Here is a 16,045-nt window from a genome sequence, read left to right on the forward strand (position 1 = left end):
CTAACACTGAGATAATTTTTTAAATCGGACCTGTAGTTCCTGAGATTGACGCGTTCAAGCAAACATACTCTTCAGGTTTATAATATTAGGTAGGTATAGATTTTTTTTAATTATCGCTTGACAAACTCGAGTCTCGATCTAAAAGACTTTGAAATGGTATAATATGGTAGTGATGATGATGATGATGATGATGATGATGTAATTTGCATAGTAGCATATGCTTTCTATTCTTAAAACAACTCCGAAACTTCCAAACTTGTATATATAAAGAATCAGGAGTTCTCTAAGCACCTTCCGAACCACGGTATACCAGGTATATCTCGGTGCAAAATCTTACTTGTTGATAGCATATGCTTAGAACACTTCTCACGAAACCGAAGTCACCACATGTTTCCCTATAAGTTTTGAGGAGTTCCCTCGATTACTTATGGATCCTTCATCAGATCACCACTTTTGTGAATATAATATAATACCATACCCTATATAACAAAAGAAAAATTTTGAAAATCGGTTAACAAACGGCGGAGTAATCGTTGAATATAAGAAAACAAACATAACACCTCCCCCATTTTGAAAGTCGGTTAAAATTGTAGCCTATGTGTTATTCTGATGTATAAGCTATATTATTGTAAAGTTTCATTAAAATCCGTTCAGTAGTTTTTGCGTGAAAGAGTAACAAACATCCATACATCCACACATCCATACATTCATACATCCAAACAAACTTTCACCTTTATAATATTAGTAGGATAACTGTGCAAAATTTCATTCACCTACCTTTTTGGCTCACGTATTAATATCTAGGGGCACGGCAGTGCCCCAGCCAAGCTTTTTAGCAAAGACACGGCCGTACCATACTTTTCTCGAAGCGGTTCGTGGCTATTTCACACCGCCTTTATCTTCGATGTTAACAAAGCTAGGGATTTAGAATTTCGGTCACTAGGAGCAAGTATTAAAACTAGCTTAACCTCCAAATTATATGAAACTAGATGTCCCGCGCGGCTTCGCCCGCGTAAATTAGGAATTTTACAGAAACCGTACATTTTCCCATAAAAAATATTTCCCCCGTTTTTCCCACATTTTCCTGAGTTTCTTCGGTCGTATTAGTCTTAGCGTGATAATATAATATAGCCTATAGTCTTACTCGATAAATGATCTATCTAACACTGAGATAAGTTTTTAAATCGGACCTGTAGTTCCTGAGATTGACGCGTTCAAGCAAACATACTCTTCAGGTTTATAATATTAGGTAGGTATAGATTTTTTTAATTATCGCTTGACAAACTCGAGTCTCGATCTAAAAGACTATGAAATGGTATAATTGTGGTAGTGATGATGATGATGATGAATGTAATTTGCATAGTAGCATATGCTTTCTGTTATTAAAACAACGCCGAAACTCCCAAACTTGTATCTATAAAGAATCAGGAGTTCTCTCAGCACCTTCCGAACCACGGTATACCAGGTATATCTCGGTGCAAAATTTTACTTGTTGGTAGCATATGCTTAGAATACTTCTCACGAAACCGAAGTCACCACATGTTTCCCTATAAGTTTTGAGGAGTTCCCTCGATTACTTATGGATCCTTCATCAGATCACCACTTTTGTGAATATAATACCAAATTGGGATAATACCCTATATACCAAAAGAAACATTTTGAAAATCAGTTAACAAACGGCGGAGTAATCGTTGAATATAAAAAAACGAACATAACACCTCCCCCATTTTGAAAGTCGGTTAAAATTGTAGCCTATGTGTTATTCTGATGTATAAGCTATATTATTGTAAAGTTTCATTAAAATCCGTTCAGTAGTTTTTGCGTGAAAGAGTAACAAACATCCATACATCCACACATCCATACATCCAAACAAACTTTCGCCTTTATAATATTAGTAGGATTTCGATAAACAGTTTAATAGTTACGGATGGTCAAAGTTACTATGTTTTGTCACTCACTGGCTGACAGATCATCAAAATTCTAAGGTACTTCTAGCACACCTAGAACCTTGAAATTTGGTACCCGGATAGGTCTTTATTCACAATGAAAGGAAAAATTATGAAACCAGCCAATTGCGAGTCGGACTGGCGTACATAGGGTTCCGTACCGTAAATTTGTATGGGAGCCCCCCTTAAATAATAAGTTTATTTAATTTATAAAAATTAATAATAATATTAATTATTAAACTTAAAACACAATTGATCATTTTCTGAAAATTTAAAAAACCTTAGTGTTACCATCATGGATATAGAGCAAAAAAGGGAAAAAAAATCGTGTTTGTTGTATGAGGCCTCCCATTAATAAATTATTTTATTTTGATTGGACTATTAGCTTTTATAACGACGCCATAAATACATAATTTGTGAAAATTGCAACTATCTAGCTATTGCGATTCTCGAGAACCAGCCTGGTGAGTGGTGACATACGGATGTACGACGGACAGACAGCGAAGACTTATTAATAATGGTCCCGTTTTCATCCTTTGGGCAGGGAAACCTAAAAACTGAAATTAAAAAATAATATAATAATAATATAATACTTTATTAAATAAAATAAAAGATACCACCAAAAACATTTTCATGTAAAAATGTAGCCAAGATGAGAACGTAATATTAAGTTCATCGTGTCAAAAAGTAGTGAGATCTCATGTAGAGCCAAGTTTCAAACCTTACATACTCAGCCCTAAATCTAAAAACCTTAATTTTACACTAAAGCGCGCCAAAATATTTAATAATAATAATAATAATAATAATATCTATGGACGCTTCACACCACGTCAGTCTGACCCCGTGCTAAGTACCTAAAGGACTTGTGTTACAGGTACCAGACAACGGAAATATATTTAATATTTTTATACTATACATATATTTAAGATTTTTATTATATCATACACATATTTAATACACATCCAGACCCAGGAACATTGAAAACTTTTTGTTCCGTCGGCGGGATTCGAACCCGCGACCCCCGGCTTGAGCTACCAACGCGCTCACCACTGAGCCACAGAGGTCGTCGATTCGTCTTCGTCGGTCGTCATTTGATAATAATATAATGTGTCAGCCGCACGAGAAGAATCTAAAAATTCTACACATTAGTCAAAATCGGTGGCCTGGCCATTTTTCATTAGTTGCGGTATATTAAGTTCAAAGCCCTGACGAATAACAAAATGGCCAAGCCACCAATTTTGACTAATGTGTAGAGTTAGTAGACTCCCATACAACAAACGTAATTTTTTTGGCCTTTTCGGCTCGTATTCCATAATGGCAACATTAAGGCACTTGAAATTTTCACAAAATCCTCAATTATATACGTATTTTATATTTGATAATAAAATTGAAATAAAATAAATAATTAAGGTTAATCACATACAAAAACACAATTTTTTCCCCTACTTTCGCTCTATAACGGTACGGAACCCTTCGTGCGCAAGTCCGACTCGCACTTGGCCGATTTTATATTTTTTTGGGTGTATTTCTTTTAGGTTTTTCGTTCCGTTCGTTCGTTCCGTGTTCGTCCGTTTTTACGCTCTGGGTACGGAATACCCAGAGCGTAAAAACGGAACCCTATTACTAGACTTCATTGTCTGTCCGCTGTCCGTCTGTCAGTCTGTCTCTTGAATGTATCTCAGAACGGTAGAAGCTAGATAGTTGAAATTTTCATCGATGATATATTATTTCTGTTGCCGCTGTAGCAACAAATACTCAAAACAAAATAAAATTAATGTTTTGGGGGGCTCTCATACAACAAACGTGATTTTTTGCAATTTTTTCCTTTTGATAATAATAGATGTCGCTGCTGGTCGTCTACATCGCGATATAGCTTACACGACCAGTTTCATATAGTTGTTAATGCAGTCTAATCGACAATAGATGTCACTGTTGGGCACCTACATCGCACTATCGATGACGCGAAGTTGTTTGGTATAGCCGTTTAACTTTCGAAGTTGCGTTTTTGTTTCTAACTAACCGTAAACCGATGTTGTTTGCATAAAAAATAATATATTTTAAGACCTACTATACAAATAACTAATAAATAATAATTATCCTAAAATTCCTAATCAAGCTGTTTCAAGTATAAGTAAACTTGAAATAGATTGATAGTTAAGTAATTATTATTATTATATTTAATGGAATATTCTTATTAATTAAATATTTGCAAAAAAATGCTAAGACTACGACAGTATTATAGTACTCTGTGCTACGACTATTCTTTGGACTTACGTACTTACGTACCCAAAAGGTAAATGCGCGACCCTATTACTAAGAGTTCGTTGTCTTTCCGTCTGTCCGTCTATCTGTCTGTCTGTCTCCAGGCTGTAACTCAAGAACGGTAATAGCTAGAGAATTGAAATTTTCACAGATTATGTATATCTGTTGCCGCTGTAACAACAAATACTGAAAAAAAAATAAAATTAATATTTAAGGGGGGCTCCCATACAACAAACGTGATTTTTTTGCCTTTTTTGCTCTATATCAATAATGGCCATAGGTAGGTACTTGAATTTTTCTCAAAGTCCTTAGTTATATATCTACTTTAATATTTAATAATAATATTAAAATAAAATAAAAAATTAAGGGGGGCTCCCATACAAAAAACACATTTTTTTGCCTAATTTTGCTCTATAATGGTACGGATATAGGTTAAGTTGAGTTTGATAATTTTTTTGTTGTTTCAGTACCAATATTATATTACATACCAAATTTCAGCTTCCTGAGACTTCAGGAAGTACCCTAACAGTTTTGATGATCGGTGAGTCAGTGACCAAATTGTGGGTTTTTGGACACCTATAAAATCTAAAGTATAATAGCTACGATATTCAAACTTTGCGCATTTTATAATTATACCCATGTCATTATATCTTAAAAATTTTAACTATCTAGCATTATTCAAACCAAAGTTACGAGGGTTCAAAAATACGACGAAACGTTTCGAGAAAAGGTAGGTAGTGCCCTTGCGCGCTTCGCTTGGATCATCTTGGCGGGGGCACTCCCGTGCCCCTAGATTGTTATGTTTGTAACTTTGCAAGAACAGTTCTACTTATGAGTTTCGACTGCATATTATTTATTTGACGCACAAAAGGCTGCAAGTTAGTTATTATAGTACTTCAAAATAATGAAGATTGTGTACTTAGAAATAGTTGAGGTTTAGGAGAGTTATGCATAAGGCACATTAAAGAGTAAGAATTATTTAACACTTTTTGCTCATTATAAATTATTATTTTTTTTACCCTGGAAGTCGGTTTTAATTTTTTGTTAAAAATAATAATTTCACTCTTTTTAGTCATAATATTTAATAAGCTGGTTTTTTGTACGAGCTAATGTGTTATACTTAGTGACTTTGGATCCGACAGCTCGCTCTGAATGAATATTAATTTTATCATTGCTTGATTAAGAAATCAAGCAATGATAAAATTAATATTCATACTCCTGTCTTTAAAGGCTCTAAAGTACTGTTCAGTGAATTTATTTCTATTATTACATTCATGGAAACTCATCAGCAGCTCAACATAATATAATATTATGCTCAAATATAACTATAATCGTCCTTATAAATGTTAAGGAGAATACCTTATAGATCTTATTATCAAATTGGTAACCTAAACACCAAGATTGACGAATTTGTCGAACGATTTACAAAATTATAATGTTATTTCAATGTAAATGATTCGCATTTACATTGAAATAACATTATAATTTTGTAAATCGTTCGACAAATTCGGGTTTCGTTCTTAAAGACGATTAAAAGTACCAATAATAAGGGTTATAATTAGATATTTGATGATGTGGTGACTGGTGGTAGATTATCACTACCACCAGTCACTGACAGATGATGATGAATGTAACTTGCATAGTAGCATATGCTTTCAGTTCTTAAACCAACTCCGAAACCCCCAAACTTGTATTTATAAGGAACCCGGAGTTCTCTTAGCACCTTCGGAACTATCGGTATTACTTATTGCAAAATCTTGCTTTTCGGTAGCATATGCTTAGGTTACTTATTAAAAAATTGAAATCACTATATGTTTCCATATAAATTTTGAGGAGTTCCCTCGATTACTCATGGATGTATGGTAGAATGGTGGTGATGATGATGATGATTAATGAAATTTGCATAGTAGTATATGCTTTCAGTTCTTAAGACATCGCCGAAACCCCCAAACATGTATCTATAAGGAGAAAGGAGTTCTGTTCACCACCTTTGAACCATGGTATAATATTCTGGTGCAAAATCTTACTTTTTAGTAACATATGACTGGAATACTTCATATGAAACCAAAAAAGGAGTTCCCTCGATTACTCATGGATCCCATCATCAGGTTACCATTTTTCTGAACATGGTACCAAATTGGAGTAATACCCTATACAATAAAACAAAAATTTTGAAAATCGGTTTACAGCCGGCAGAGTAATCGTTGAACATACATAAAAAAAATATATAGCCGAACATATCCACAGCCGAACGTATAACCTCCTCGTTTTTGGAAGTCGGTTAAAAATATAAAGGAGATAGGGAATGGGTGCTAAGCTAAGTACAGAAAAGTTACAACGTGACCTGAAAAGAAAAGAAAAAAAACCTTCAAAAAAAGAAATGAAATCCCATCAAAACATGAAATGTAAAAGGAGCCAAGCAAAATATTGCATAGCTATTCAATACTTCTGTCGTAAAAAGTTTTCAGATCACATTCAAGCCAAGCCTTCAACTTATTTTGTAATTTAAATCAACATTCAGTAAATGTATCAATAGCTTTCTTTATTTTATAATTATTATAGTGGCTTGGCAATGAGCACAATAGAAACAAATATAAAACTGCACATTTGGAGGAGTTCATACTTACACAGACGGCACGCGTAAAGTATTTTAAGTAACGACGCATGTGGCCGATGGTACCCAATAAATCCAATTAGTCGCTGATTATTTCTCTAGTGCTCATAGCATCAAGCATGCAAGAAATAGAGGAAAATGTGGGAAAAACGGGGAAATTATTTGAAAGGGCTTATTTGAACGCGCAAATCTCAGGAACTACTGGTCCGATTTGAAAAATTATTTTAGTGTTAGATAGCCCAGTCATCGTGGAAGGCTATAGGCTATATTTTATTACGCTAGGACTAACAGGAGCGAAGAAAGAGAGGAAAATGTGGATAAAACGGGGGAAATTATTTGAAAGTGCTTATCTCACGAATGCTCTAGTAGAGCATTTTTTCTGTTATTTGGATCAGATAAGAAGTAGGCCACGTGAAGGATCATAGGCGTATTTTTGTAGACTAATTGTTCTGTGAAATATCTAATTTACGCGGGCGAAGCCGCGCGGAACGTCTAGTATTATATACTTACGAAGCTATCGGCTTCCACGGACGACCTACGATTTTTTTATTAAAAAAATAAATTATAAACAAAAAACTTTTTGAAAAAAGCTTTTATTTATATAGTCTAAAAAAAAGAAAACAAATTTCTCCTTAAAAAATTTAACTATTAAGTTTTAATCCTCAATATTTTATATAATTTGCATGATAATAAAAGCTTGTCGCGACACGATACGACTCTTAACGTCACGTCATGTCACTGCACGTCACGTCACGACTCAGGTCAACTCACGTCACTGCACGTCACTTAACGTCACGTCCCTTCGCGTAAAGTCACGCCACGACATGACATGACACGACACGTCACGTCACATCACGACACGACACGACCTGACTATTACTTTTCAATTTACTCTCAATGAGCCCTTTTATTTGATACCCATATTGCAGAAGTGCTTTAAAATAACTGAATAGTTATTTTAAAGCACTTCTGTAATATGGGTATCAAAATCAGGGGAATCCCTATCTTGGCTAAGCTGCCATAATTGTTGGATATAGAATGACATTACATTCGTTTCCGAGTTACTCTCAATAAGCCCTTTCATTTGATACCCATATTGCAGAAGTGCATTAAAAACAACTATTCCCATACTCGTATCTTGGATGAGCCGCCATATTGGATGTAGAATGAAATTACATTCGTTTTCGAGTTACTCTCATAAAACTCTTTCATTTAATACCCATATTGTAGGACTGCATAGAAAATAATTATTTCGCCATCTTGGATGGTCGGCGGCCATATTGGATTTAGAGTGATGTCACATACCATATCGTGCATGGTCATCCAAACTTAACGAGTAGGCAAAATTTCAGCTCAATCGGTTAAATATATCTACTTCAAAATTGAGTTCCAAAATTCTACCGTAACATACTCGTACATACTTACATACATACAGAGCAAGTTAAATAAAAGCTTTTAATAATAATAATAAAAACTAGGTTCATACAAAATATTATGTAAATTTAAATACAACGTGTTTCAGGCCTCCAAGAGGAAGAAAAAGTCAAAGAAATCTCGCAGCAGCGATAAATCGTCGAGCCGCAAGCGTCGGCGCTACGCGCGAAAGCCGCTCGAGAAGTGGAAGTGGGCGCCGCCGCCGCCGCCGCCGCTTTCCCCGCACCAGGAGTGGGAACGCCAGAAGAACATCATGGCCCAGTACTTCACCCTGCCTGCCTGTCCCCTGCGCCCCCCGCGCCCCGCCCGCCCCACGCGCGCAGTCAGCGACATCTATTGCACCATGACCGCTGACCCTGGCGACCTCGTCACCGTCAGCGACGACGACGAGCCGCCGCTCACCGAGAACGTGAAGCCGACGCCGCCAACGCCGTCGCCCCCTCCGTTCGATGCGTTCATCCCCGTCAAAGACTCACCGAAGGATTCGCCGGTCGCGGCGCAATTCGAGACGACGCGGCGGACGCCGCCGACCGTCCCGGGCGACGACTCCTTAGACACCGCGCTGCGGATGCCGATCATCGCGAGCGTCACGTCGCTAGCGGGCGCGGGGGGCCGGGCGCGGGGGGCGGCCGCGCCCAACACGTGCTCGTCGGCGAGCGGCGCGGGCCGAGCGGACAGTGCGGTACTGTACGTGGTGGACGAGGACACAGGTACACGATTCATTCATAGATCGAGGGAAATCGATTCTTAGGTGGGATTTCACCAAACACACATAAAACTTAGTGTTATAAAACTTTGTTCCCATTGAACGCGTTCATGCTGCGACGTAAAATCTCGTTTTGTTTCGATTGGATTTCACAAACTTCTTTTGATCGCGATTTTTAAATCTAAGTTTACGTGACGTCACGCGATTATTTTACATGTTTTCATCATTTTAAAGCCTTTTCACGTTATTTTAACTACGAATTAGCAAGAAACAATACATAAACTAACAAACGCATGATCTTGACACATGCGTTTGAAATCTTGACAATTTTTTCGTTCCGCCATGACAGGGCTTGAACGGGTTTTATGACGTTAAACTTCGGACTTTGGGCATTCAGAAAATAAAACTCGGATTTGCTGTGAACGCGTTCAGTTTATGCTGGTGAAATGCATTTCGATGTCATAATCGCGTTTATACGTTTTGAACCGGTTCAGAGTGCTTTGAACGCGTTCCATTTCTTTGGTGAAATCACCCCTTAGGCAGATCGCGGACCCGCGTAATTTTGTCGCGTTTACTCGAACCCGACTGACAGATGACGACTATTATTTACAACATTTCAAAATTTTTAAGCCTTAAAATAAAAAATATCGTTTCTTATTTTTTTTTAATTCAAAATTTTTTTATATTGCTTATTTACTGAGAAAATAAAGAAAAACTGAAAAATACGCTGTGACGTCATACTTACGGCATAATATCATACATATTACTTGTCTGGTGTAAAATAGTTTTAAAAAAACAACTTCATGTTGTATGCATAAAAAAACCGTCACCGTCACCGTCACCTGTCAACAATGACAGTTCTAAAAAATAACGTTACCTCATTGGTTACCTATCCTCCAGGTTGACGATGACATTGACAGACGTCCTAATAAACGTAACAAACTTACATTGACAGATTTTTTCTTTTGTAAAGTGTAATGGAATTAACCGTTCGCGCGTTCAGACGTAAACATGACGTCACTTGGCGCTTACGTCTCTTTAGAATACGAAGGATTAAAATCTATTTTTTAGGTATCTTAAAAACATAATTTTGAAAAAGGAAGAAACACTTGTCGCCTTATTTTAAGTCTACTTTCATTTAAAAGAATAAAAAAGCAATGTTAAATTTTGAAATGTTGTCAATTGAGTCGACGTAACCCGAACGGATGACGTAGGTCCGCCGTCTGCCTGTGAATCGATTTCCTGTACGGTACTCATCGTACGCGATACATTACTCGATGTTCGTTTAAAGATAAACATCTATATATATATCGGATCGTCGAGCGGTATTAGAAACTGATTCAATGACTGTGGAATAACATTGCATTCATCCTCCATGATTGTGGGCGTACATTAGGTGCTGAAATAAAGCTATGATTAACCAGATATCGTCAGATTTGGAGCCAATGGTCTTGGGAGCATACACCGTGCCTTCCGACATTCACAATAATTCTGATATTTTTCAGGTGACGGTTGTCACCTCTCAAATATCTATCGTCAGTTCGACAGCGTCACTCAAAACCCCATCCGGTACTGGCCGCTCCAACAGATAACATACATTATGAAACTTATCTCAAAATAAGTTGCCAATAGACAAGAATCGCGCACGCCGTTATATATAAAACTCAAAGGTGACTGACTGACATGGTGATCTATCAACGCACAGCCCAAACCACTGGACGGATAGGGCTGAAATTTTGCATGAAGATGTAGATGTTATGACGGAGGCATCCGCTAAGAAAGGATTTTGATAAATTCCAACCCCAAAGGGTTAAAGTAGGGGATGAAAGTTTGTATATAATAATACTTCTTAACGCGAGCGAAGCCGCGGGCAAAAGCTCGTAAAATATAAGTTACAACGAGATAAGACTGCCCGGGATAATTATGTCGAAGTAACTACGAGCGGTCTGCCCACCGTCTCGACCACCAATATTTTTAATGGGGGGAGAATTTTTACCAAAAGTGAAAGTACGTACGTGAAATGAGTGTGAAATGTATGAAATACGACGCTCTCGTTCACTCAGTCGGTGGTTCTTTGTAGGTCATAGGTACCCTCCGAGCTTATAAAATGTACGTTTCCGCGAGATTATAATATTTTAACGCTCGTCGCTTCCGCACAGGAGGGCGGGGCGTCGTCCTCAGCCTGCACCGGAGCCTCACCGCGGCCGAGTACCTCGCGCAGGCGCTCTGCCCCCGCGGCCCCGTGTACCGCCTCGACGCCGCCGAGCCGCTGTGGACGCTGCTGGGCGACTACATCATCGTCACCAGCGACGCCCTGCCCGCCGCCGCGCCCGCCTACTGGGCTCCCGCCGATGCCACGCCCCTCGCCGAACCCGCGCGCCTCCTGCTGCCGCCCGAACCGCCCGCGCCGCTGCATGAGCTGCTGGTGTGCGAGTGCTCGCCCGCCGCGCCCAAGTGCGACCTGTGCACCTGCGTCGCCGTGCTCGCCGGCCCGCGCCCCCCGGCCCCCGCTCCGACCAAGATACAGGTCAAGTCCTTCGCCCGGGTGGCGGGCGGTGCCGACGACGCGCCGGCCGTCATCCGCGGCGGCGCCGGCCCGCTCGTGCGCTCCGGCGTCGCGCCGCTCACGTACGAGAGCGCCCCGGGCGGCGGCGGTGACTTGCGCGTGGTGAACAAGGCGCTGCAGCGGCGGCTGGGAGACGGGGGGTGGGTACCGGTGCTGACGGCGGTCAACGGCGCGGCGGCGGCGCGGCGGCTGGCTCGCGCGGGCCGCCCGCTCCGCTGCTCACCCTTCCGCACCGTCAAGCCGGCGCCGCCGCGCCTCTTCGCCGAGCTGCAGCGCGTGCTCAGCGAGCCCGACTCCCCCGAGCCGTCCGCGCCACCCGCGGCTCCCGCGATTGAGAAGATGTTCTGTTTAACGAATGGAAAGTTTTAATAATTATAGTTTGTGTGTTAATCGCGGCAACTTTGAGGAGTGACATGGAGCGCTACCGATACTGTCGCCCGCACCGCTCTCTCCAGGCTCTCGCATGCCCCAGCGCACGAGGTATCAGACCAACTCCTGGGTGCAAGAGCAACTCCCGGCTGGCATTCTGATACCTAGAATATTATCAGAATGCCAGCCGGGAGTTATGTAATCTTTACTTATATTATAGACTGAGAGATATTTTTAGTCATTTTATAAATTGTGATTTTTTTTTAATATTTGTTTTATTTACTTTACTTAGGACACGGAGCTGAACACGTCCTCACTCCTCTTTCAAGATTGTAATTTGGCATTAGTTTCGATGGGTCGAATTCATTTTCAACCTGCGCCGTAAACGTGAGACTATCACTACATATTATAAAATAAAGTCGCTTTTTTCCCTCATGTCCATAGAGATATTAAATGTCCCTTTGTTCCCTTTAAGAGCCTACTGTCAAAACGCTAGCCCCGCCTACACACACCGCTATCCTCCAATCGTGATACAATGATTCCATGAATCGTGCTCCCGGGCTTTATTTTTTGTCTGTCTGTCTGTCCCTCCGTATGTCACAGCCACTTTTCTCCGAAACTATAAGAGCTTATACTATTGAAACTTGGTAAGTAGATGTAGTCTGTGAAGCGCTTTAAGATTTTGATACAAAAATGGAAAAATTATAAAAAAATTTAGGGGTCCCCAAAGATACAACATAAATAGAATTTCTTTTTTCATCTAACCTATGCGTATGGGGTATCTATGGATAGGTCTTCAAAAATCATATTGAGGTTTCTACAATCATTTTTTTCTAACCTGAATAGTTTCCGAGAGACACTCTTCCAAAGTGGTAAAATGTGTGCCCCCCCCCTAACTTCTAAAGTAGGGGCATGATAAGTCTAAAAAAAATATATGATGTACATTACTACAAAAACTACCAACGAAAATTGGTTCGAACGAGATCTAGTCAGTAATTTTTTTTATACGTCATAAATGGTAAACCTTAATTTAACTTTCATTAAATCAACTGAAATCTATACTAATATTATAAATGCGAAAGTATCTCTGTCTGTCTGTCTGCTGTCTGTCTGTCTGTCTGTCTCGCTTTCACGCCAAAACTACCGAACTAATTGTAATGAAATTTTGTATACAGATAGTCTAAAGCCTGAGAAAGGACATAGGCTACTTTTTTAGTGGAAAAAAGGGTTGTAAGGGGGTGAAAATGAGTAAATTTGTTCAAATTAAGTTAGTTCCAAAAATTCATAATAGATGGCGCCGTGCGTCTCTTACATCGCGCTGACGCTTGCTCAAACCTCTTTCTATATTGAGGTGGTATCATCTTTTTTTTTTTATGAAATAAGGGGGCAAACGACAGGGTTGCCAGACGTACGAGAAATCTCGTACCATTACGAGATTGAGGGTCTGCACGAGATTCAAGATTAACAAAAATCTCGTACACTTTTTTTACGAGATTTTAACAATGACTACTTCTTTCGCATACCTATATCAGCCAAAAAGTTCGCCAGAATGACAGCTGAAAAGCTATACTCTAAAAATAAAGATGATTTGACTAACATCCCTGATGTCGAAAATAATTAATAAAAAATATGATTTTTAATTGTTTTGGTTGAATTTAACAGCCCTAAGCGCAAAGAATATGACTACACAAGTTACATAGTACAGTAAATAGCATAAAATCATTAATTTTATTTGAGTTTCTTTAAATTAATGCTTTTACGAGATTATCTGTTGATATTACGAGATATTTAGCAACCCTGGTACGAGAAAAAAAAATTGTCATCTGGCAACCCTGGCAAACGAGCAAACGGGTCACCTGATGGAAAGCAACTTCCGTCACCCATGGACACTCGCAGCATCAGAAGAGCTGCAAGTGCGTTGCCGGCCTTTTTTTTAGTATTTGTTGTTATAGCGACAACAGATATACACAATCTGTGAAATTTTCAGAACTCTAGCTATAGTGGTTCTTGAGATACAGCCTGGAGACAGACAGACGGACAGACAGACATCATGAATAGGGTCCCGTTTTCACCCTTTGGGTAGGAAACCCTAAAAATGACCACCTTCAAGTTTTAAGGCTTAAGAGTCAATTGTCTATACGTATAATAAAACTGTAGAAATGACAATTCTGTATATTAAAGATATCCAAAAAATAATAAGCGGGGGCTGTTACTACATCGCTATAGAAGCCAAAACTGTGGTTAGATTTTTGTCTGTCTGTCTGAATGTTTGTTCCAGCATCACACGAAAACTACTCATCCGATTTGAATGCGGTTTTCGCAGCTATTTGTCTTCTTCCTTTGGGTCAAAAGAGGGGGTAAGATTTTGTATGAATATAATAATCGACTCAGAACTCAGAAGTATTTACGTTACGTTGTCCACCTATAGAACTAACGTAGCCTCAAAGAAAAATATAAAGGAGATAGGGAATTTGTGCTAAGCTAAGTACAGAAAAGTTATAACGTGACCTGAAAAGATAAGAAACATAAACCTTCAAAAAAGAAATGAAATCCCACCAAAAACATTTAAAAATGTAAAAGGAGCCAAGCAAAATATTGCATAGCCTTAATACTTCTGTCGTAAAAAGTTTTCAGATCACATTCAAGCCAAGCCTTCAACTTATTTTGTAATTTAAATCAACATTCAGTAAATGTATCAATAGATTTCTTTATTTAATAATTATTATAATGGCTTGGCAATGAGCACAAGAGAAACAAATTATTATAAAACTGCACATTTAGAGGATTTCAAGTATGAAATCGTGTAGGTATACACAGACGGCAAGCTTAAAATGTTTTAGTATGTAACGACGCATATTGTGGCCGATGGTACCCAATAAATCCAATTAGTCGCTGATTATTTCTCTAGTGCTCATTGCCAAGCCACTATAATAATAATAAAATAAAGAAATCTATTGATACATTTACTGAATGTTGATTTAAATTACAAAATAAGTTGAAGGCTTAGCTTGAATGTGATCTGAAAACTTTTTACGACAGAAGTATTAAGGCTATGCAATATTTTGCTTGGCTCCTTTTACATTTTTAAATGTTTTTGGTGGGGTCTAATTTACGCGGGAAAAGCTGCGCGGAACGTTATTTTTCGCGTGGTCACGACATCACGCGTAAACGGCTGGACCCATTTTGCTAAAATTTGGTATAAAGATACTTCGAGTCCCGAAAAAGAATATAGGATGCATTTTGTACCGGAAAAATGTACGGTTACTGCCCAATATACTTTTATGATTTGCGCGTAAACTATCCAATCTATTTTAATGGAATTTGGTATAGAGATACTTTGAGTCTTGGGAAAGGACAAAGAATACTAATTTTGTCCCGGAAAATGTACGGTTCCCGCAGAATAAACTTTTATGATTATCGCCTAAGTTATTCAATCTATTTTGATGAAATTTGGTATGGCAATACTTTCAGTCACGGGAAAGGACAAGGGATACTTTTTATCCCGGAAAATATACGGTTCCTGCACAATAAACTTTTATGATTCTCGCCTAAACTATTTAATCTATTTTGATGAAATTTGGCATGGAGATTGGAGATACTAATTTTAATCTGGGATAAGGAATGTTTTTTGTCCCGGAAAAATGTGCGGTTCCAGTACAATATATTTTTCTGATTTGCGCGTAAACGACTCAATCGATGTACGGGAACAACTTTAAACTAAAGTCCACGCGGACGAAGTCGCGGGCAACAGCTAGTAAGTAATATAGCCTTGTGGTCTCATAAGTAACTAAAAACGGTAAAATTATTATTTTTTAACAAAAAAATTAAAACCTACTTCCGAGGTAAAAACCAAAGCAATATTCTTAAAAATAATCTAAAAAGAATCAAATAATTCTTAATCCTTATTATAGTGCCGTCTTCAGACTTCGCCTAAACCTCAACTATTTCTGTACTCAATCTTCATGCTTTTGAAGTCGGTACCAGCTTACCTTAGCGTAAGTTCTATGTCAAGGATCTCAGAACTTTTCCGGGCTGGTAGCGACTTCAAAAGTACGAAGATTGAGTACAGAAATAGTTAAGGTTTAGGCGAAGTCTGAAGACGGCACTATAATAAGGAATAAGAATTATTTGATTCTTTTTAGATTATT

At 38.7% G+C, this 16,045-nt stretch overlaps 1 protein-coding gene across 1 annotated transcript in view; it reads left to right on the forward strand.

The window, feature by feature from the left end:
* LOC121737549 (nascent polypeptide-associated complex subunit alpha, muscle-specific form-like) overlaps positions 1 to 12,126 on the forward strand; it is a 55,129-nt gene extending 43,003 nt beyond the window's left edge. Inside the window, exons 10-11 of the mRNA XM_042129206.1 lie at positions 8,345 to 8,966; positions 11,122 to 12,126. Of these exons, the coding sequence (XP_041985140.1) occupies positions 8,345 to 8,966; positions 11,122 to 11,897 (1,398 nt within the window). The 3' untranslated portion in view covers positions 11,898 to 12,126. The remainder of the gene's footprint in view (positions 1 to 8,344; positions 8,967 to 11,121) is intronic.
* The last annotated feature ends 3,919 nt before the right edge of the window (positions 12,127 to 16,045 follow it).

The sequence above is a fragment of the Aricia agestis genome, chromosome 2, assembly GCF_905147365.1.
Source record: "Aricia agestis chromosome 2, ilAriAges1.1, whole genome shotgun sequence".
Classification (NCBI taxonomy): Eukaryota; Metazoa; Arthropoda; class Insecta; order Lepidoptera; family Lycaenidae; genus Aricia; species Aricia agestis.